This window comes from Drosophila montana, unplaced genomic scaffold (genome assembly GCF_035044405.1).
Source record: "Drosophila montana isolate Dmon_TW-CO22-7 unplaced genomic scaffold, ASM3504440v1 contig_2438_1, whole genome shotgun sequence".
Classification (NCBI taxonomy): Eukaryota; Metazoa; Arthropoda; class Insecta; order Diptera; family Drosophilidae; genus Drosophila; species Drosophila montana.
The window spans coordinates 532,698-557,062 of record NW_026997315.1 but is presented as its reverse complement, the minus strand read 5'-3'; the positions used below and the strand labels follow the sequence as shown (position 1 = coordinate 557,062).

Sequence of the window (24,365 nt, the reverse complement as noted above, 5' to 3'; positions counted from 1 at the left end):
TATCGATTCTTATTTAGGAGATAATTGAAAAAGGTTTATCTTAAAACATTAAAGATATGTCATTTTTCTTTGTTATATTAATTGATATATATTTTATTAGAAACACGATTACTATTACCTTACATTGTCAGCTTAAGCTAGTTATATATAAGGAGAAAATTTAACAAGATTTGCTGCTCTTAAGGCTAAGATGTATGAAATTGAGGCCATAATGCGAAGTTTTTATTACACTGATTATATCAAAGAGCAATTTTTCGCTAAGAGAATCCTGTAGATCCTGCGAACAGTACCTTTTGAGTCTTCTTCTTCATAATTGTTGTGCTAGGACAAGCAAGGTGCCTTGCTAGTGCGTTTGGATAAGTGCGAAGGCGTGTTGACGCATGACGTCTCCTACTTTGGTAACTCTAAGGTTCCTCTCGTTATCCCTGCAGAGTTATCAGAGTCCTTACTATAACTTAATACCCTCAGTTACTATAAAAAATAATTTGAAAAGTTAATATCCTTGGCTCAGATATATCTTAATTAACAAACCAAAAGAGAAACTGCAATGTTAATTGACAAGTGCGTAAGTAAGCAATAATTGTTTACCGGATTTAAATTTGTGCTGTAGTTTACTCCGTATATAGGATATCTGTTAGTCACACACTCGGGCATGTTTGCATTGGTTTTTATTGTTTTCGCATTGCAAGCGACTTTTACGAGATTCATGTAAATTTAATTTGTCTGCCAACTGTTTGCGCTGTCCATCCCCAAATGCAGTTCATCCCGCTCCGTTAGCAAGGCTTTTGCTATTTGGCGGTTAACCGAAAAATATTCGTATGCAACACATTTGCAACTTTGCAACGTAACACACAACATGCAAACCAAACGCATGCCCCGCCCAGTTTCAGCCTACTTGACTAGCACAGATAGTTTTGCATTGTTGCGGTAAATTGGCAAAAATTTACGTACCATTGGCATTTATTGTTTATGCATTGGTTGCATTGCCGCATCATGATGATGCCGGTGACGATGCCAATGATAACGATGATGATGCTGCTGTTGATCATTATGATGCTGCTTGCTTGCCACTATATGTAGTTGTCGTTGTTGCTGGTCGCTTGTGGCTTTAAAATTGTGGAAATTACATTTTTGCAGCTTTTTTGTTTGCTGTTGATATTATGAAATATATTTTATATGGCTTAAATAAAGATATATCGTATATATATATATATATATATTCTTTGAAAATCTTTCGATTAGTGTTGCAGGCTTTTATTTTAATTAAGGTTTTAGTTATAAATTGTGCGCTTTACGGTTAATTTCGAAATGGAATTGAAGGCTCGTAAGCTGCCATAATTGGTTTGTTTTAAACAAGTGGGCCACAGTTGATGGGATTTATTTTATTTATGTTATATAACAATTGTTATACAAGTGACCTAAAACTAGGATTTTGTTGAACATTTTAGTTTTAAAGTTTTTACACAACATTTTCTTGCACCTTTTTCAAAGCCAATAAACAAACAGACTTCACATTTTGGTCATAAATAAAAGGCCAGCCGGTTTTTAGTATTTGCCAACAGCTTGCCCAAAGACGTGAGAAAAATGCGCCCTGGCTACAGTTTAACGCTTTTGGCCTCAAAAAGAACACCTGCCGCTAATGGCCAGTGTGCCTTTCTGTGAGAAGCGTTTTAGCCATATGTTTGATTTATATGCGTTCATGTCTTCTCTACATGGCATATCTAAACTTTTGCCACATTTACAAACACACACGCACACAGTGACAGGTCGTCAGGGTTGACTTTTTCGAGCCCAACTGGGCTCAATTTCTGTTCAGCTGACAAACAATTGCCATGTAATAGTTACTCCACTGGCCTTGTTTGCGAGGGTTCCTCTTGCATAATGACAGCTGTGTGACATGTCATAAGCTCAACAACAACAACAATAACAACAGCAATAGCATTAGATTACACACCCACACACACACACGCATACACACAGTGAGTCACATATTGATGATGTGCGTCAAATGCTGTCGCTGTTTCTGTCAATTTTGTTGGCCACAATGTTGTTTGTGTTTTGGCAGTTGGGCTCTCCAATTGTCTACTGTTGTCCAGCGCTCATTTGTTCAGTTTGTCAGTGTGTTCTTCAATGTATTGCTTAGTTCATTTATATTGTTGTTGCTGGTTTGACAAATTGATCGCGTGATATGTTTGCCCAATCCTGACATTGTTACTACTGGCTGCAGCTGTTATGTTAAATGCGCCAAACAGTTGCATTATTTCTGCCTCAGCAGCAAATTAAATGCGCAACATGCACCCAACGGATTGCAACTTTGTGATATCTACTTATTTGTGTTGTTCCCAAAACTAATTCCCGACCAATTTAGCTAAGAAAATAATTGAAATGGAATTGAAAGTGGTTTGAGATTGAATTGGAACAGAATAGAAAAACAAAAGGAATATTGACATAAAATGGGCAGAGATATTCACCAACAGTTTAGATATAGATATAGATATAGATATAGATGTAGATATAGATATAGATATAGATATAGATATAGATATAGATATAGATATAGATATAGATATAGATATAGATATAGATATAGATATAGATATAGATATAGATATATATATAGATATAGATATAGATATAGATATAGATATAGATATAGATATAGATATAGATATAGATATAGATATAGATATATATATAGATATAGATATAGATATAGATATAGATATAGATATAGATATAGATATAGATATAGATATAGATATAGATATAGATATAGATATAGATATAGATATAGATATAGATATAGATATAGATATAGATATAGATATAGATATAGATATAGATATAGATATAGATATAGATATAGATATAGATATAGATATAGATATAGATATAGATATAGATATAGACATAGATATAGATATAGATATAGATATAGATATAGATATAGATATAGATATAGATATAGATATAGATATAGATATAGATATAGATATAGATATAGATATAGATATAGATATAGATATAGATATAGATATAGATATAGATATAGATATAGATATAGATATAGATATAGATATAGATATAGATATAGATATAGATATAGATATAGATATAGATATAGATATAGATATAGATATAGATATAGATATAGATATAGATATAGATATAGATATAGATATAGATATAGATATAGATATAGATATAGATATAGATATAGATATAGATATAGATATAGATATAGATATAGATATAGATATAGATATAGATATAGATATAGATATAGATATAGATATAGATATAGATATAGATATAGATATAGATATAGATATAGATATAGATATAGATATAGATATAGATATAGATATAGATATAGATATAGATATAGATATAGATATAGATATAGATATATATATAGATATAGATATAGATATAGATATAGATATAGATATAGATATAGATATAGATATAGATATAGATATAGATATAGATATAGATATAGATATAGATATAGATATAGATATAGATATAGATATAGATGTAGATATAGATATAGATATAGATATAGATATAGATATAGATATAGATATATATATAGATATAGATATAGATATAGATATAGATATAGATATAGATATAAATATAGATGTAGATTAAGATATAGATCTAGATATAGATATAGATATAGATATAGATATAGATATATATATAGATATAGACATATAGACATATAGACATATAGACATATAGACATATAGACATATAGACATATAGACATATAGACATATAGACATATAGACATATATATATATATAGACATATAGACATACTAGCGGGTATAACCCGGCCTTGCCCATGGCACGTATGTTATAAAATCAATGTTCTCAAAAAAATTTGAAATGATTTTGAAACTGATCGGACGGTAAACAAATAAATTTCTTACAAACGTTTTCCGCCAATTTACCACTGTTGCGAGTGGAATTTCCCAAATCGCTGAAACACGTATTCATTACATTCTTATGTAGAGCTTTGAAAATAAGTTTGAAGCAAATCGCACACAACTTAAAGCTTCGCCCAAAAAATCTTTAAATCGCATTCCCGTCGAAGAAGTTTGAATTCTGCGAAAAGTGTGAAACACGTATCAAATGATTTTTCTTATAGATCTCTGAAAATGAATTTGAGCGCGAAACGTCACCCACCAAATCTTTGACATCCATTTCTACCAAGGAGGAACGGATTTTCCTAAAAGTCAAAGATCTTTGAAAATAAGTTTGAGGCCGATCGGATGGTAAAAAGTTACATACAAACGTTTTTCAGATAGACAAAGACATAGATATAAACACATTTCCATTCAATCCTGATAACAAATTATGTTGACTTTTACTAATTTGATATTAACTTAATTTATTTTACATTTAAAATTGCAAACAAATTAGTCACATAATTGAAACAATTGTGAGATATAATTGAACACAAATTAAAATACGAACGTGCAGAGTCAATCAGCACTGAAAGAAAACAAATAAAATTGTTATTAAAAGAAAATTTGAGTAAATATGAGAAAAACAAAATATATGTGTATAACATGTAATTTAATTCATTAGTACATTTGCAATTCATTTAACTGAGATACAACTTTATTTTTCAATTATTTCTAAAATTAAATTAATAATTGAATTTAATACAAATTCCAAGGTTTTTGATGTAATCATCGTATGAACATCTGAACGTAATTGAGTAGATAATGTTTTCGGGAACACATAACATGGCAGCTGAAAAACTTTTCAGCAGCGCTGAGAATTTGAGCCGTTGTTATGCCTGATGTTAGACAATGGAATTTGCTGACCAAAAACAAGTTGTACAGCTTTAGATCCGACTTTGACTTCGCTTGCCCAATCAGTTGCAATGTGGGCAGCTACCTCTCTGTCATTCTAACTTCCGACTCTCACACTCTCAGATATTGAGATACATGCATAATTAAACCGTTGACAGTGGCAGGCAACTTAGTTGTGGGCGTTGCCGTTATGAGGCACATACCCAGCCACGGAACACGGGCCACGGGCCACGGGACTCGGCAACCGGGCAAGCCAGAACGACAACGACAACGAGACAACGTCAATTCGTTAAAATCTACGTCAGCTTTGCTGCTAATTTTGTTTGCCTTTTGTAGCATACACACACACACACACATACACAATTCTCGCCGACACACAAGCACACACACGCCAGGCATCCTTCATGTGCACAGTGTTTGAGAAAAGTATGCGCACGTTTCGGCTCGTAACATTTGTCGTTTTGTTTGCGCTGCACTTCAAACACTGCAGACAAAATGCTGTCGAAAATCCACTGATGTCTGATGTCTCTATATAGCCCAGCCCTGGTCGGTCCCTGGTCCGTCTGTAGTTAATCCGCCTAACGTTATACAATGAAAAGTTTTTTGTTAAAAATTAATTAATTTTATGTGCAAACAGTTGTTAATTTTTTCATAATTCCTTTCTTTTTTAATTTTTTTTGTTTGTTTTTTTTTTTGTGCGAGTCCTGTTGACCCTCAACGTGTGGATTTTGCCCCGGCAACGTCTGTTGGGTTTTTGTGTGAAATTTCACTTGGATTGTTTTAATTGGCTTAAACATTTTTAGAGGAACCTCTTTTTTAATCACGCGCATTTTTCACATTTTCTTTTGCAGACTTTTACACATGTGCCAGTGAGTGGCCCAAAGCGCATCGGCAAGGAAAATACATCCAACATCATTTGGAGAAGTGATGAAGTCATGAGACCGACATTCGATCGACGCCTCTGGATATTATTGTTCATTATTTTAGTACAATGTAAGTGGAGACCTTTCTCAATAAGACATGACCAAATTAATGCGGCAAGTGGCCTCACTAAGCCAAGCAGCTCATATATTCGCCGCATTGCTTTTGTTGAAAACGAATGCTCCATTTTGTATGCTGGCAACGTGTGAAAAATAGTTCACAGATAATCGCAGTCAGGCAGGTCACATTATTTATGCGCCAGCACACACAACGCCTCCGAATCGCCCTCCTGCTCCACCCACACCGCATCGCGGCTTGAGTCGCCTGTCTTCAGTCTCTCTGCTCCACAGTCTGTTTCTGCTGGCCCTTATCAGCTTGATATTCTATGCCACAAGCAGCAAACAAAGCCATTTCTTTTATTTGATGTGCGTTTTGGGGCTTCCAAGTTTGGGACGCAAAAAGAAAAACGCAATACGGTACGGGCCAGCAGCTGACCCTGAGCGTTGGCTGGCCAAATAATATGTATGTGGTGTTGGCCTCAAGGCCTGTGCTCCAATAGGATAACCAGAACAGCTTCTGCATAGCAAGCAACTTGCGCTTTGCTCTATAATGCAATGAGGCGTATGAGTGATATGCCATTAAGCAACCCATATTACTCATACGAGCGTGTAGCGGCATATGAATCTGTGCTATGCTAAAAAGTCACTGTTAAAATATTTATTAAACATTTTACTTGCACACACAAATTATGTTCTTAGACTCCACAAAAGTATTTCAATTAGTGTAAAGACAAATGAGGGCTTTTAAATATTAAAAAGCCTCAGAAGTTAATATCTTAAACAATATTTTCATGCGTTCGACTCGGAAATATTGTCCCTGATATATTATAAGATATTTGATATTAAACGTTTATTAAACATAAATTAAAACTTAACATAAAATCGTATACATTTTAAACGGGAATTCATACATGAAACAGATTTTTTTATTAAAGTAAGCTTATCGACACATTAAAAATAAACCAAAGTTTAAATAACTCGGCAGAAGATAAGTGAATTAATTTGAGGTACGATCAAAATTTTGATAAAGAAATTATTAAATTAATTAATTTAACGGAAATAACTCGTGATAAATCAAACAATAAATTATGCGACAGCAAAACAATTATATCCCAAAATATAAATGCTTTTAAATCACATAGAGAACTTCGAAAGTAATTTACCTTTCAAATTACTAATTGAATCAAGAACCGCTTCGATAACGCATCGCTTCCGTCAGAAACCAAATTTCATGCCAGCAAATGTGCCACTTTTCTGTGGGGTCAGTTCAAGGTTGTAGTGAACCACAGCGGCCACACAGAAAAATGCAAGCGGAGAGCCACAGTGGCCAGAGTAAAAGTCATATGCGTGTAACGAGCGGCGCTGCTAGGAAAATACCGGGCATATCCGACTACTCAACGCAGACAAACGGAAACGGAAATGCGCATTCAAGAATTTTAATCTGAATGCGCAATTTCGCGTGTGAGCTGTGTTCCAAAATGGCGCGGCACATGTCGACCAAATGGCGGCATCGCAACGCTGCCACGTCCCATGTCGACCGGCTGGCACCGCACCACTTCCGCGTCTGTCCCTCCCCCCTTGCCCTGCCCTTAACCGCCGACCGCCGCCCCTTTGTGTAGCAGCGCACATGTGCCACTGCGGTGCGCCTTGGAATTTCACGCGTTTATTTGCAAAGATTACGAAATGCGCCCGGGCGCCCGCTAAAGTTTTGTATGCGCTTCCTGTGCGCTGACGCTAACGTTGCCTTTGCCACTGCACCATCCGCCCGCGCCCCGCTTTGTCGGCCACAGTGGTGTGTGTGTGTTTTTTTTTTTATTGTACTGTTTGCCTGTCCGTCCGTTCGCCCCGGCGTCTCGCTGACTTGTTATGCATGCAAAAGTCTGTGGCAAATACGCTGCCCTCCTCGCTCGTTCGGTAGTGACATGCAAAATATTTTTGCATAAAAATGTTTGCCCACCAACACACCCATACTTGCACACACACCGACTGCTCGAGTCCTGCGTCCTGCACTCCTTGGACTGGCAGCTGCAGCTTTCGGCTTTAGCTAAAGCAATCCCGTTTCATATGTGCAAAATTTTAAATTTTAAACAACTTCAATTTCAATTTTAGTTATAATATAATTTTTTTTTATTCCTGAGCCAAGTTAAGCGCAAAATTTGTCGGCAAATTTTTGGTAAAAATTTCTCTTGTCACTTTTTGTGCTTTTTTTTTATCTTCTTGTGCTACCTTAGCAATATCATCGGATGTCTTCCTCTTCTCCGCTGGGTTTAATGTCCGACATTTTATCCATGTATTTAAGCTGAATGTGCGTTTGCTACGTGTTCGCCATGCTAAAGACTTCCGATATGCCAGCTCTCTAGCTCTCCGGCTAAGCGAAATGTGTTGCATACTTAAATGCGACAGCAAAAACAGCCATGAAGCACATTTCAGCTCTAATAAAGTGGCGCATTGGGTGTGCTTAGTCATATCATTGGACTGTCATCATCCGGTGCTGTTCGCATTGACATTTACATCGACCTCCGTGATAGAACAAACTGTAAATCGCTTGATCTAGTACATTTGAGGGCAGCCATATTAAATGTATCTTTAATTCGAATTTGAATATAAATTGATTCGGTTTCAGAAATTAATCGTTGTTTAGAACAATTTTTCAATTTTTTGGGTGATTCCTATTTGTACGACTTTCAAAGGGAAAAAGCCTGAACTTAAGCAATTGGATTTACTCTACTTTTCCATCTTATTATTAGTCAATTTTTCTTTTTTGTATATTTGAAATATTTTTCAAATTTTTATGACCAATTTCTGATATGTCTCCCTAGGTTTTTATTTTTCTAGCGTTAGTTAGTTTTTTAGTGCTTAAAATATTTCCCAAGAGGAAACTTACGACCAATATTTATTATTATTTTTTAAAAGTGTGAGGAGACTGTTTTTTGCATATTTTTATGTAAGTATATCAGCTCTTTAAATTCTTAAAGGCTGTGCTTTATGCTGTAGCAAACTAACTTTAATAACTGCTCTCATCAGCTGCCTTAATGCCCAACTATCTATCTATGAGAGATCTCAAACTCCTTTCAAACAATGTCGTCTTTTTCAAAAGTAGGCAACACTGCAGCCTGCAGAATGAACGGCATCAGAAACAAAATTCCAAACGAAATCAGCTTAAATTTCAGCTTTCAAGTGGACTCCTCCACTCAATTTTGTGCTCAGTCAGCGACTCGCTGCCTCCGATGTTCGGATGGTGCAATCAACAAGACAACCGCAGCGCGTGTCCTGGCATGCGTGGGGTAAGGGCAGGCGTTCTGACTGGTGGTGCACGGTCGAAGGTGGGGAAAGGGGATTTGTGAGACCAGCTGCGGCCGCTCATAGATGACTCTTGAGTCTGAGGCCACTCAGCACCAGCAGCAGCACCAGCAGCAGCACCAGCAGCAGCAGCAGCAGCAGCGACTGCAGCTGCAACGTGGAACGTAGTCGCCGGTCTCGTCGTCGACTTAGTTAGCCACTTTTCCTTTATATAAAATGCGCCTTTTGTGCCTCGAGTGCCCCGGCTGCCGCGCCGCCCCTTCCTCACTTTCATAAGAAAAATACAGTTTGCTTCAAGTTTATTTTAAAACTCCGACTTTTGTGTGCTCGAGTTTACTTTGGTGGCGAATTACTTTTCGGTTATTTTATGTGGTCCACAGACGCCGCTGATTGTCTTGTTGTCTGGTGTTGATGCAGCGCCAAAAGCTTCACAGACTGTAGATACTTTTGGGGTTAGGTCTACTACTTGCACTTCCTGCCTCCTGCTTCTGCTGCATCCGGTTCGTCGCGGAGTTTATTATGTTGGCCACTTCAAGTCGAAGCCGCTTGCAAAATGCAATTATCAAAAGTTTTCGTGTTGCGCACTCTCTTTTTACTTTTCTCCGTCTCGCTCCGTCTCTCTCTCTCTCAATCTCAATTTCCCCTTTCCCTCTCTTTGTTGTCAGCTGAAAATTATGGCCAGGGCCATTTTGCTGTCCACAGTTCGAGCTGTGCCACGTTTCTCTAGCTCTTCGACTCTTTTGTTAACTTCCTTTTTTGCTGTTTAACATGGCTGAGCAAATGTAGAACAAAAGTTGAGCGGCAGCAAAATAAGTTCGTAAAGTTTTTAAAGCAAATGCAGTTACATGAAATTTAAAGAGTTGCGCGCAACTCGGAAACGGAAGTGTAAAAGTTAAGGTGGTTCGAGGGGGCGCACATTGTGCCAAAAATGCTGAGAGCGGAAACGCAGCTAACAATAAAAGCCAAAGAGGGCATAAAACGCGCACTTCCGTTTTAAATTTCCCAACGTTTCACTCGCTCCGTTTGTGTGTATGCTTGTGTGTGTGTGTTTATGCAACACACAACGTGCAACACCGTGTGGTCAACACAAAGCTCTGGGCTTTCTCTCGGCTGCCGGCTCGGGCTTCCGGCTTGGCTAGACCGACAAAAATTGGCCGCACACTAAATTGCACACCTGAGATTAATGCGCCGGCACTTGAAAAGCGTTTTGAATCATGGTTCGCCCCGGCAAATAGGCCAAAACGAAAGGTGTAAAGGCCAAAAGCAGCTGCAGCTTGCATTTTACAGTTGTATGCAAAGCGCGACTTTGTCCATTGCGAAAGTCAAACGCTTTTCAGACGCCTTTTCCTCTTTTCCTTTTACACCTTTTACACCAGACGCCATTCGTTATTGTTGTTGTTCTCTTCTTTCATTTCTGGTCGTTACTAGCTGATGCCTTTGGGCTTTTGTAGAGGCAAACGCTAAGTGAAGGCGACCGAACGCTGGCTAGTTCAACAGTGGGTTAGTAAAATTTGTGTACAAGTACAGGATATGCTAGTTTCAGGATTAAAACAAATATTTGAATATTCCTTTGATTCGGATATTTCTAAAGAAATTTTATTTATAAATGTCGTTAGAAAATAAGGCAAACTATGTGATAATCAAAATTGATCTTTCATAAAATATATTTTTCATAAAGTTGTACAAAAATGGTTTAAAAATTACAAGAAATATGTGGTAATTGCTTATAAACTTAGATGTTTAATACAGAAATAGGCGCATAGCAAAAAAGGGCTATAAAGTAGGCTATGTCCAAGTGCAGAGTATAAGAATTTTCATATTTAAATATTCAGCTGATTATGTTATTTCTCGTTACAACTAGTCAAAATGTGTTTCAAAAGAAAGATAAATATATAATCAAAAGTATATATAGATATTAAAAAATGTTCGAGAAAGTTACAAAAATCATATAAAGAAGACAATTTGGCTTAAAATAAACAATTTATGACATAAATGGTCCAACGATTATCAACCTAAATCTTTAAAAAATATTGTTTATTTATACTAAATATTTTATTGAGCATGACAAATTTAATAAAAACTTGTTTATTTTTCTTATTCTAATATCTAATCCAAATTTGCTAACAAATGAAGCACATGTGCAGACTGAATTAAATTTTAGACTTTGCAATTTTGCGCCCTGTTTGTCTACTTTGTGAAGCCACTGTAGAAATGATTTTTTATCTTGCCCGTATTTTTCTCTCTCGACCCTTGAGCTTTTCGGGCTTATTTCTGAACGTCTCTGGCTGCACACACACACACACACTTGTACACACACACAAGTCGTCGTTGTGCACAGTGAGGAAAAGCAACTGAAAATAAATTAAGTGGAAGTAAGTCGTAACGAAGTGATACATAATTCTTTGTATTTTGTGGGGTCCCTTCATGCACTCCTGCACCCGTTGCCCCCGCCATGCCGCATGTCTTTGCATTTTTACTGCATTTCGTTTGAGTTTATTGTGGGCAACAATTGAGTGCAAGCTTGTGGCACAAGGCAGTCCAAAATATTCACACTAAAAGCAGCTCTTTAATGTAGTCACATAAGAAGATAAAAAAACATACCCAAATGCGGTCTTTGCTGTAATTAACGCCCTGCTACGGATTGTCGGAAACATGTGAGTGGGAGGGGGGTTTCATTTCGCAAAAATCCAACCTAAGTAGGGTAAAACTTTAATCTGAGTCTCAGTGATTTTGGCGCTGCCATCCGAAAATAAATCTCAGCCAGAACGAACAGTTTTATTGGGAGTTGCCGAATACTAAATGATCTTGCGAAAGGTATGGCTAATGTAATGTCGAGTTAGCTTTTCCCAAAAATGTTTATGGTAACTTTCAATAAAACAATAAACTAAACTGTGTTTATGGGAGCTGTATAGTAGAATGTTTAATTGGCTAGTTTGATATAGAAATTCTCTAAAGCAAAACACAAGAAAAGCTAAAATTATGCATGAAATTACCTGTCAACTCATTTATCTTATGAAAGCTATAAGACACAGGGTAAGCCAATCTTAGAAGTAAATATAATAAAACTCTTAAAGTTTATTCGAAATGTCTTTAATAAAAATTGGTTAGGAAAGATGATCCAGCGTTCATTTCCATAATAAGTTTATATTATTATATCTTATATAATATTTAATATAAAAGCGTCCAAGCTTTGTACATATTTATATATATTTGCAAACCTATAAAGTGACGCACATCTAATGACAAAATTCAAATACCCGCTGTCAGTGTATTTTGATACAGAACGAAACTTTTACCCCGCGGGCAGTAACCTAATATACCTTAATTTGGCTTTAATGACCAGCCAGAGAATATAGGGGGGAAAGTGGCAGAGTGTGTGGAGCAAAGCAGGTGGGCAACAACAAAGGCGTCCACTCACTTAGCTGGCCCTGTTAAATAGCCTAAATAACTTAATATCAGCCGAAGAGCTGGTTGCCGCTCTGATTGAGATTCACCGGCGACCAGTTTCGGGTCGCCTTTCCTAGCTATTGCTACTTAACTAAGCCAACGATATCATTTTATTACACAGCTCAGTGACAGCCACGACGGCCACGCCCATCGCGCCTCAGTGGATAAAAGGTGGGCGAAATTTTAGAGCTAAGCAAATGCTGCTGCTAACTAGTTGAAAAATTTCACTTTCGATTGGGCTCGATTTTAACTTTTAGCTGCTGCCACCTGCCACCTGCCACCTGCCACTTGCCAGTTGCCAGTTGCCAGCTCTGCTGCCCACACCCACACCTTCCCTTCGCTGCCCACGTTGCGCGCACTTCGAGCTCAAAGGCCATTAACGTGTTTCGTTTCATTTAACTTTTACGACGTTGTCCCCAGCCTCCCCAAAGGAGTAGCGGAAGGAGCGGGCGCAGCGTCAGCTCTGCGTTGCTATTTAGCACAGTAGCAGAGTTGCCCCTGCACCACCGCCCCGCACCACCCACTGCTGGTATTTTTGTTACACTTTGGGCCCATGAAACGAAACTTTTACCTGCTGCATGCTTGACCCAACAAAGGACGACAACGTCGCTCGCAATACGCGTGAGTTTGGTTCCAAGGAAGGAAGACAAGGGATCATGGGGCTTGGGTTGGAGTTTTGGTTGGGGGCGGCGGTGGTGAGGGCAGTGGTGGTGTGGGCGGTTTCTACTGCCTTGGTGGGTTGACCTTCGCTGCTGACAGCAGCCGTCATTAACCTTTCATGATGAGGGAACAAACCGGGGCACAATCAAGCGGAACAGGTGGCAGCCAGCAGGCTGCCTGGGGTGATTCCCATCGAGTCCTGGCAAGCAGCCATCAACAGAAGCTTGCAGCTCGGCGCGGCAAAACTTGCTTCCAGTTTTTGGTTCCTGTCGTTAAATTTGAACTTTTGACTTGCTGGTTTTGTTTTTGTTATACCCATTTTTTGTTGTTCTTGTTGCTGTTGTTGGTTTTGTTCGTGTCGTGTTTGTGGACGCTGTAAAGTATGTTAGGTAATTTTGGCTTTAATGCTGTCTGGACAGCGACATTTCGCCCAATGACCCAGTTTTCAGACTCGTTCTGGGCTATGTCTCTGTCTGTCGCAGCCGCAGCATTTTTGTTTAACTAACCACATGCCACGCCCACACACACACACACACACAGACGTAGAAACAGTCGCAAATTATTTAGCAACCGCAGCTGTGTCGGTGTCGTCGTCCTGACTGCGGTCACACAGGGTCGATATCTATTTGCACTTGCCGCTTTACTCAATTTGTTGTAAAAAGTATTTGCCAAACGAATTTGTAAAGCAAAATTATGCAGCGGGATTAGGACGCTTTAAGATCTGCCCACAGCAGTAATTAGCTTCTATTACTGAAAAAGTGAGACTCGAGTATTGGGAAATTTGTGGTATTTAGTTTTATGTATGCTGGAGTTCAGTTACAGATATTCTTCATTATTACAAGATACCCATGTTAAGTGCAAATGCGTATGCCTAAGATCTAAAATAAATTAATAATCTATCTTGACGTTTCTCTGAGTGAGAAGCTGTTGTTTTTCTTTTTAAATATGTGTGTAGTTGCAAGCTTTTTTGCAACTAATTAATTCGAACTGCTTGTGTGCAGCGAAATTCAAACACTTATGTATATTTGTTTTCGAATATATTTATTGCCGCGCAGGACACTTAGTAGAGATTATGTTTTGTATATTGTTGCTTGGCAGCCAACTCGAATTAGTTGTGCCTAGGTTGCGATCAAACGAAAAACTAACTAACTATGTAAAGCGAACGAAACGAAACTCCAATCAGACGCTCGACGGTTAGAGCGAAGGGCAGCGGGAGTCAATGCAAAGCAAAGCAATGCAGAAAGAGAGTGGGCAGCAGCTTACAAAGAGCGCGCAAAAACTATTTGCTCTTAGGCTGTAATTATGTTTGTTATTTTCTGCTTGAATGACTTGACTGTTACTTGACCAAACAATATGAATATGTTAATTGAATTTTTTTCTGTATTCTCTAAGGGGCCTCCAGTTAAAAGAGGTTTTCTCTCACATGTGTCTATAGTTAAATTGAGACGAAAAATTAGCAGGGCTAATAAAATTTATTAGTTGCTAAGCTCAAGGAGGACTCAAGTGGTAATGAGCACACGATGTGCAGCAATATTTTGAAAAGTTCTTACGCGTTCCTCGCTTTTAAGCTGCAATCTCACATCACAGACAAGAGCTGCAGCATACTCAAGGTTCTCTAATCCAAATATCATGATGTGCTCCAAGGCCGTCAAACTGTGCGCCAATAAGCCATTTCATAACGCAAAATCAATAACTGTTTTATAATGCGCCACGGCAAGCAGAAGAAGCTGAAGGGGCAACAATATCTGCAACAGCTACAATGACAATGTCCTTATGATGGCGTCACAGCCTCAATCTAACCTAAAACACAAACAGCTGGCAGCGATGCTGAGTATGCAACCAAACGACAACAACAACAACAGGGACATCATCATAAGCATAGACATCAACATAATCATGACAACCAACTCGACTGCCCTCGAGTGTTTTATCCTTGACAAATCCTTGTGCAACAATCAACAGCAACAGCAGCAGCTTCCAAATGAAAAAAATACAGCAAAAAAACATGGTAAAACAGTAGAAGGGGAACTGCAAGCGGATAGTTAACAATGCCAAATGCGCAGCAAATGTCTAAATGAGTGCACGAATGAATGCCGCCAGTGGAATGAGTACCGACTGATGAATGAGCCGAACCCCAACCACACAACTACTTGTATCTATGCACACAGACACGAGTCTGTCTTTGTGTAGGTGACAATGACAATGGCGCAAATCGAGGCTTTAAGATGAATCTTTGCCTCGGAGACAACCAGACAACGCGGCGACCCCCTGTTGTCTCCCCAGCAACAGTCTTGCCCAGCTGAATGACAATAGACAAGACGAGCAGTCGCAATTATAAATCGGTTTTTCTTTTTTATTTCCCCTCTTCCCGCCTCATTCTGGGTGGGCGATTTCGGCTCGCCTGTGGAATAGTTTTTCATATAGTCGTAGACAAGACTTAGCACTAGGCGACGTATTTGGAATGTCATTTGTCATGTCATCATATATGAAATTTAAGCGCCCTAGTGTATTTTATTAGTTGATCGCTATAAAGAAACGCCTTAGGTTTTATATTATATTTATATCACGTAGCTGCCTTAGGCCTCAGTCGAGAACTAAGTTCTTGTGTGAACGACAGTTTTGTTTATCAAGATATCTTGACCAAACTCGGCATTTAATAGTCTCCCTATGCTCCCTAAAATATTAGCCAAATCTTACCAAGATCACACTACAATACTATATCAGCTCTATAGGCAGAATCTGGCGCTATAGCACTGTATTCTAATTTTATACCCTGAACCCATTAAAAATGTTTAAAAGGGGTATAATGTATTTGTGCAAATGTATGTAACAAGCAGAAGGAGACATCTCCGACCCCATGAAGTGTATTCTTGATCAGCATCAATAGACGAGTTGCTCAAGCCATGTCGGTCTGTCGAACGCAAGGATCTCAAAACCTATAAGAGCTAGAGGCTTAATTTGGAACGTACGTAGGTCCTCCTAGTGCCCGCGCAGTACGAGTTTGATTCCGATAATCGATAAGTTGCCCCATTTCCAAGTAATTGATACAAATCGATATGGATCTTTAATTTTATAGCTATCGCCACTTCCCCGCTACCACCACAGAGCTATAAATCAAGTAAATAAACCAATTTGTATTGCCCACCACTTTACGCCACAATTTAATGCAATTGACTTTTTAATTTTTACCAAACTCAGCAATTACGAGCTTCACAATTTTACACACTGTAAGCCAAAACATTGTTGTTTTATTTAAAGATAGTTTCTTGGCTTGAATGTTTGTGTGTTTTGTGAATTTCTACAAGCATATTCTAATTATGTGCAACTCTCTGCACTTAGATATATAAACTTTTTGTCAACAATTTTCAAATCTCTTTGCATTAGCCGCAAAAAATGTCACCAAATGACAGGAAAACAACGCGAGTAGCGGCCACAACCGCGACATGACAAGCGAGTGCCACACCCACAAGGCCACACCCACACACACGCACACCGCAACGTTGACTCTTCAGACCTAAAATAGGCAACAGCAAGTGCAGGCGGCAGACAAACAATTTTGTCGAACATAAAATCGAGCACAACTTAATTAAACGTTGAAAGCGCGACCGCATCGGCTGTGGTTGGGGGCCCAGGTGTAAAAGGGGAAGCAGTGGCTGGGAAGGGGTACGGGCTGTTATGGCAGCGCAAGACGTTGACAGACGCCCGACTTCATTTTCGGTGGGTGGCTGCTGGAAATTAGCAAAGCTGTCAACTGTCAGCGGGCGGGGCTGTGCATGTGTGCGTGGAGTGTAGAAATATGTCTACAACTTCATGGCTGGCAGGCAAAGGTAAGACAATGTGTCTCACCTGCGCTTCAACACCTTGAGTTCTCCATGGAACTTGCCGCCCCCAAAGCGAACTTTGCTGTTGCGCATGAATGCGCCAAGTACATGTGTGTGTGCGCGCTTGTAAGTTATGGCATGTCTACTTCCGCCTGCTGCTGCCTGGTGCCTGCCACCTGCTGCCCTTTGCCCTTTACCCTTCGCTTGTCGCGTTGTTTGTAATTTGTTAATTTCCCGCATTTAGAAATTAATTTTCACTTCATGCGCCGCCAAGCAGACAACAGCAGACAACGCCGAGCCAAGTTGACTACCCACCTGACTACAGTGGCGCACATAAGTATGCTTTAACATTTTACGGCGCACATGGATACATACACACACACACACACACACACGTATACTCAAAACTTACGCCGCAATTACGTGTGTGCGCTGGCAACATTTTATATTTAAATACTTTTACGTCCTCATTAATTTTGTGTAACTTGCTTTTGCCATTGTTTTTGTTATTGTTGGTAATTTGCGTTTGCGCTGAATCCGAATCCAAAATCGTAGTTTGAGTCTGTGTCCCTGATTCGGCTGTGTGTTTGACACATTTATATTTAAAATGTTTGCATGTACAAAATCTCTTCTTTCCTCCGCTTTCCAACCCCCCTCCCCCCTTTTGTTTATGCGTTTCTTTAATTGTTTTATTGTGTTCCACAAAAGTAGGTCCAAATCGTTGTTCATGTCCTCGAAACCGCTTTCAATGGGCCTCCTTACAGCAAGAAAACTAGTCCTTAAGCTAAATTGAGCATCAGGGTACAGTTTGTTAGATCTCTTTCAAATTTAAGAATTGGTGTTTTCAAAAAAATAACAGGTGTTAAGTAATCCAAGGCAATTCAATTAGTTAAAGTAATTCATCGTCTTTGGTATGCTGCTGTAACTAGAAGATTCCAAAAATTTGTATAATCCTTCTTTAAGAAACTGTGAAAATATTTAATTGAGGCGAACAAAGCTACATTAAATACAAATATCAACTTCATACGGATTTATCAGTTTGAAAAGTAGTCCTGAAAGCAGATAATATATAATATTTGTGTAATTAAATCTACTAAGGCTGCAACCCCCGTTAATGGATGTATTGGTGACCCCCAATAATTAATTTGTTGCATATTCTTTGTTGCAGTTAAAGGGGAGCTCCAGATCGAACCCAACACAGAGGGAAACAATATTTTTTATTGATTTACTTTTTAAAATAATAACCCATTTAATAGGTCAAAAAGTTGAAAAATTATATTTTTTAGTCAAGGCATGAACGTGCGCGGAGCGATTATCCGACGGTCATAATGTATGTTATTTAATAATGTTCAGTTGACAACAGTATGAGCTGATCACGATATAACTAATTGGCGAATGCGATTTTGATGGATATGATGCCAGAATCCACGACAGTTCCTAGACAATTTTACAACGGCACACAAGCGACTAAATACCCGACATACAACAACTTATATAATAATACCATTTGGATATTCTCAACTGTATAAGAACAACTACAGCAACTATCGACTGACATGGACAACTTTTGGCTCCGATCTTTTTCTCGCCACTTCTCTACTAGTTCGTTTTGATCCACTCTCTCGACTGCCTGAATAATAAGAGGGAACTACTGCTACTGAACTTCAGGGTTGCCATCTATGCGTTATTTCTCCTCTTTATATATATATACATACATATACATATATAATTTAGTGAACTAAATGAAAGTTCATATGGTCATTGGTTTGCTGAAACATCCACAGAGCGGGGCTTTGGTTTAAGCCATAATTAGTCAGATATTAACTAAGGGATATTGAAACAATTTCTAATTTATATTTGTTTCTCCTAATGCAAATATTTCTTGTCGTTCATGTTTTCACCGTTAAGTTACAGGCTTAAATTGGCATCGATAATTCTAATCGTTGGGTCCCAACTTATTAATGCTTTGAGGTTGAGTCCATCTGAAAGATTCTGATGATGAAGCAGACCATATTTCTAAAGAATATGATTCGGTTCGGGTTTCGCTTCAGGTTAATAGGTAAAAGGTTAGCTTGAAGAGTTTGTCGATATATATAAAATATTACTTATGTTGTGTTTCAAACGGTTCGGATAAAAGCTGGTTTTCAGGTAATGAATAGGCCCGCAAATTAGTTGATTTGGATAATATTATTGATGTTTTTGCTTTAAAAGCACGTTACCTTCTTATGCTTATTATTTCCAGCTACTTTAGCCAATTTAACAATTTGTTTTGGAAATGGAGAAAAGATATTAAATGGTAGGCAGCAGGATCGTATATAAAAAATTAATAGTCGTCCATGAGGCTATCGCTCGTTAAAAATAGAAGTAAAAGCAATAAAGTAAAAAGTAGCCAAAGCTATATCAGTTGAAAATGCGACTAGTTAACTTGACACTTTATAAACAAGCTCTTTGCTCAATTTGTTTTTTACTCAATTTCATCAAAATAAATTTTTTTTTTACATCTAGTACTCATGTGTAAATTTTAGCGCATATGTTGTTCCGTCTGATGAAACATAGTCAGTCTGAAATAGTCAGTCCTACAATACAGTTCACTTTTTGGCCCCAATTATGTCTAAATTTTAACCTAACACAACAAAATAGAATTAAAGCCAAATTTTCCAAATAACAGTTATTTTGTAGTCAGTTACGAAATAAAATTTGTTCAGCATGTCTTTATACCGGTTCTCATCCATCCATTTGCGTAAACCCGTTTTAAGAGGACTATCCTACCTGACGGACTGCATGGACCGAACTCACTTGCCGAGTTCGCTTAGTAGCATGCAGCGAATTCCATTCAGTAAGTCGGCTGACTCGGAGCCCCCAGAGGAGGCAAACAAGAGTAGCTGTGAAGATAAACAGAAAAAGGAGAAGGAAGAAGCCGCCAATAAAAAAAAGGACGAAGAAAAATTACAGTTGCTGGAGAAGCAATGCTTGGAGGCTCAAAAGAAAGCTTTGGATCAGGAAATGCAGTGTGCGGACAAAAAAGATCAGAAGCTGATGCAGAGCATGATGTCCTGTTTGACCGAGAGCATGAAAAAGGCGTGCAAGAGAATAGCCCAAAAGAAATTCGGGGAAGAAAAAGCACTTGAAGCCCAGTGCGCAGAACTAGCTAAGAATGATAAAGTTAAAGGGTTAATGAGTAAGTGTGCGGCGGAAAATAAGCCAAAAGACGGTCAGGATGGGCAGTCGAAGGATGGGCAGTCCAAAGGTGCCCAGTCGAAGGATGCGAAGCCCAAGGATGATGGATGCTCTGGACAGAAAGATCCAATTGAAGAAATTTGTTCTTCCTTGAAAAAACCTGCTGAAAAAACAGATAAGGCTAAAAATCGATTTACGTTAAAATTGGAAAAGTGCATCAAAGGCGAATGGGCCGATGTCTGTCAGTGTCGAAGCAAATTTACTAAGCAAGAGAAGGAAAAACTTGCGCAATCTCACAAATGTCTTGAGGCTGAATTCAAGAATGTCTGCAGAAAGAAGGTCTTGAAAGAAATGTGTGAGGAATCTGGACAAGGAAAGGAGAAAAAAAATACCAAAAAAGAAGCAGAGAAACCAGAGCCGCAACCAAAAATGGATAAAGAACTAGAAGAACTGATGATGAAGGAAAAAAGTGAAGAAGAAGCTAATATAAGGCGTGAAGTGCAGGAGCTGAAAAAAAAATGTAAGGAAGAAGCTGAGAAGAAAAAGTGCGCAGAAGCGGCTCAAAAAGAAAAGGAAGCGGCTGAGAAGAAAAAATGCGCAGATATGGCCAAAAAAGAGGAGGAAGCGGCTCAAAAGAAGAAGTGCGCAGATGCTGCTAAGAAAGAGAAGGAAGCAGCTGAAAAGAAGAAATGCGCAGATGCTGCTAAGAAAGAGAAGGAAGCAGCTGAAAAGAAGAAATGCGCAGATGCTGCCAAAAAAGATGCCGAAGCGGCTCAAAAGAAGAAATGCGCAGATGCTGCTAAGAAAGAGAAGGAAGCAGCTGAAAAGAAGAAATGCGCAGATGCTGCTAAGAAAGAGAAGGAAGCAGCTGAAAAGAAGAAATGCGCTGATGCGGCCAAAAAAGATGCCGAAGCGGCCCAAAAGAAGAAATGCGCTGATGCTGCTAAGAAAGAGAAAGAAGCTGCTGAAAAGAAGAAATGCGCAGATGCTGCTAAAAAGGAGGAAGGAGCGGATCTAAAGAAGAAATGTGCAGATTCTGCTAAAAAAGAGGAAGAGGCTGCACAAAAGAAAAAGTGCGCGGAGGCGGCTCAGAAGGAGAAGGAAGCGGCTGAAAAGAAAAAGTGCGCAGATGCGGCCAAAAAAGATGCCGAAGCGGCTCAAAAGAAGAAATGCGCAGATGCTGCTAAGAAAGAGAAAGAAGCTGCTGAAAAGAAGAAATGCGCGGAGGCTGCTCAGAAGGAGAAGGAAGCGGCTGAGAAGAAGAAATGCGCAGATGCTGCTAAAAAAGAGGCAGAAGCTGCTGAAAAGAAAAAGTGCGCGGAGGCGGCTCAGAAGGAGAAAGAAGCGGCTGAAAAGAAGAAATGCGCTGATGCTGCTAAAAAAGAGGCAGAAGCGGCTGAAAAGAAGAAATGTGCAGATGCTGCTAAAAAGGAGGCAGAAGCGGCTGAAAAGAAAAAGTGCGCAGATGCTGCTAAAAAGGAGGCAGAAGCGGCACAAAGGAAGAAATGCGCTGAAATGGCTGAGAAGAAGAAATGCGCTGAAATGGCTGAGAAGAAAAAAAATGCAGAAGCGGCTGAAAAGAAAAAGTGCGCGGAGGCGGCTCAGAAGGAGAAAGAAGCGGCTGAGAAGAAGAAATGCGCAGATGCTGCTAAAAAGGAGGCAGAAGCTGCTGAAAAGAAAAAGTGCGCTGATGCTGCTAAAAAGGAGGCAGAAGCGGCTGAAAAGAAAAAGTGCGCGGAGGCGGCTCAGAAGGAAAAAGAAGCGGCTGAGAAGAAAAAATGCGCTGACGCGGCTCAGAAGGAGAAAGAAGCGGCTGAGAAAAAGAAATGCGCTGACGCGGCTCAAAAAGAGAAGGAAGCGGCAGAGAAGAAGAAATGTGCAGATGCTGCTAAAAAAGAGAAGGAAGCTGCTGAAAAGAAAAAATGCGCGGATGCTGCTAAAAAAGAGGCAGAAGCGGCACAAAGGAAGAAATGCGCTGAAATGGCTGAGAAGAAGAAATGCGCTGAAGCGGCTCAAAAAGAGAAGGAAGCGGCTGAGAAGAAGAAAAGCGCAGAGGCAGCTCTAAAGAAAAAGTGTGCAGAGGCTGCTAAAAAGCAAGAAGAGGAAGCTCAAAAGAAGAAATGCGCTGATGCTGCCAAAAAAGAGGCAGAAGCAGCTGAAAAGAAAAAGTGCGCTGATGCTGCTAAAAAGGAGAAAGAAGCTGCTGAAAAGAAGAAATGCGCAGATGCTGCTAAAAAAGAGGCAGAAGCTGCTGAAAAGAAAAAGTGCGCGGAAGCTGCTCAGAAGGAGAAAGAAGCGGCTGAAAAGAAGAAATGCGCAGATGCTGCTAAAAAGGAGAAAGAAGCTGCTGAAAAGAAAAAGTGCGCTGAGGCGGCTAAGAAGGAGAAAGAAGCGGCTGAGAAGAAGAAATGCGCAGATGCTGCCAAAAAAGAGGCAGAAGCTGCTGAAAAGAAAAAGTGCGCGGAGGCGGCTCAGAAGGAGAAAGAAGCGGCTGAAAAGAAGAAATGCGCAGATGCTGCTAAAAAGGAGAAAGAAGCGGCTGAAAAGAAAAAGTGCGCGGAGGCGGCTAAGAAGGAGAAAGAAGCGGCTGAAAAGAAGAAATGCGCTGATGCTGCTAAAAAAGAGGCAGAAGCTGCTGAAAAGAAAAAGTGCGCTGAGGCTGCTCAGAAGGAGAAAGAAGCGGCTGAAAAGAAGAAATGCGCAGATGCTGCTAAAAAAGAGGCAGAAGCTGCTGAAAAGAAAAAGTGCGCGGAAGCTGCTCAGAAGGAGAAAGAAGCGGCTGAAAAGAAGAAATGCGCAGATGCTGCTAAAAAGGAGAAAGAAGCTGCTGAAAAGAAAAAGTGCGCGGAGGCGGCTCAGAAGGAGAAAGAAGCGGCTGAAAAGAAGAAATGCGCAGATGCTGCTAAAAAAGAGGCAGAAGCTGCTGAAAAGAAAAAGTGCGCGGAGGCGGCTCAGAAGGAGAAAGAAGCGGCTGAAAAGAAGAAATGCGCAGATGCTGCTAAAAAGGAGAAAGAAGCTGCTGAAAAGAAAAAGTGCGCGGAGGCGGCTAAGAAGGAGAAAGAAGCGGCTGAAAAGAAGAAATGCGCTGATGCTGCTAAAAAAGAGGCAGAAGCTGCTGAAAAGAAAAAGTGCGCTGAGGCTGCTCAGAAGGAGAAAGAAGCGGCTGAGAAGAAGAAATGCGCAGATGCTGCTAAAAAAGAGGCAGAAGCTGCTGAAAAGAAAAAGTGCGCGGAGGCGGCTCAGAAGGAGAAAGAAGCGGCTGAAAAGAAGAAATGCGCAGATGCTGCTAAAAAGGAGAAAGAAGCTGCTGAAAAGAAAAAGTGCGCGGAGGCGGCTAAAAAGGAGAAAGAAGCGGCTGAAAAGAAGAAATGCGCTGATGCTGCTAAAAAGGAGAAAGAGGCTGCAGAAAAGAAAAAGTGTGCAGGGGGTGCTCAAAAAAATAAAGGGGCAAAAGAATCTCAAAAGAATGGAAAAGAAGAAGCTCTTAAGAATACGTGTAAAGAGGCAGCTCTAAAAAATAAAAAAAAGAAGGAAGCTCTTAAAAAGAAACGTAACCAAGAAGCTCTTAAGAAAAAGTGCAAAGAGGACGCTCAAAAGAAAAAAGAGGCGGCTCAGAAGAAAAAGTGTTCAGAGGCAGCTAAAAAGGAGAAAGAAGCTGCCGAAAAGAAAAAATGTGCAGATGCGGCTAAGTCTGATAAGGAGGCTCCCAAAAAGTAGTGTAACCTGCCAAGTCCTCTAGGTTTAAAAAAGACCAGCTGTTCTAAACATCAGAATCAGTACAGAAGATAAAATTTAAAAAACGGCATGCAGAATAAGTGAAACGCTCCTAGAAAATGTTAAAAATTTAGTATTCTTGCCTTCACGCCTCGGTAGTATTTGTAAATAAAATTTATTTAGAACTTAAATGAGAATGGGTTTTAAAGGGCGGGTTGAGCCTGTTATGGGTTCTCTCTGGTAAGCACAGCATTACAAATGCTGCATCTATGCACGATTTATGGGCCTGCAGTGAATTTGTGTACTCTGAACCCATTAAAAAAGGGTAAACCTTTTAAATCTGAATCCCACGTACAATATGGTCGCTTTAGGAAAAGACATTGGGTTTTCTTTTGTGCAAAAATGTTCACAGGCGAGTCAATCCTTCTCTCT

General features: G+C 39.4%; 2 protein-coding genes and 1 long non-coding RNA gene across 5 annotated transcripts in view; all 3 read left to right on the top strand.

The window, feature by feature from the left end:
• The window catches only part of tei (teiresias), a 198,015-nt gene that overhangs the window by 45,982 nt on the left and 127,668 nt on the right, over positions 1-24,365 (top strand). For all 3 annotated transcript variants that reach the window (XM_064681749.1, XM_064681748.1, XM_064681750.1), the window contains exon 2: positions 5,686-5,827. In XM_064681749.1, the coding sequence (XP_064537819.1) occupies positions 5,770-5,827 (58 nt within the window). In that variant the 5' untranslated portion in view covers positions 5,686-5,769. The remainder of the gene's footprint in view (positions 1-5,685; positions 5,828-24,365) is intronic.
• LOC135427979 (uncharacterized) lies at positions 8,669-9,416 on the top strand. Its single transcript, XR_010436182.1, has 2 exons — positions 8,669-8,758; positions 8,839-9,416. It is a non-coding gene; the product is annotated as an uncharacterized LOC135427979 (long non-coding RNA).
• LOC135427972 (axoneme-associated protein mst101(2)-like) lies at positions 19,597-24,124 on the top strand. Its single transcript, XM_064681744.1, has one exon. The coding sequence runs from the start codon at positions 19,749-19,751 to the stop codon at positions 23,934-23,936; it is 4,188 nt and encodes a 1,395-aa protein (XP_064537814.1). The 5' UTR covers positions 19,597-19,748; the 3' UTR covers positions 23,937-24,124.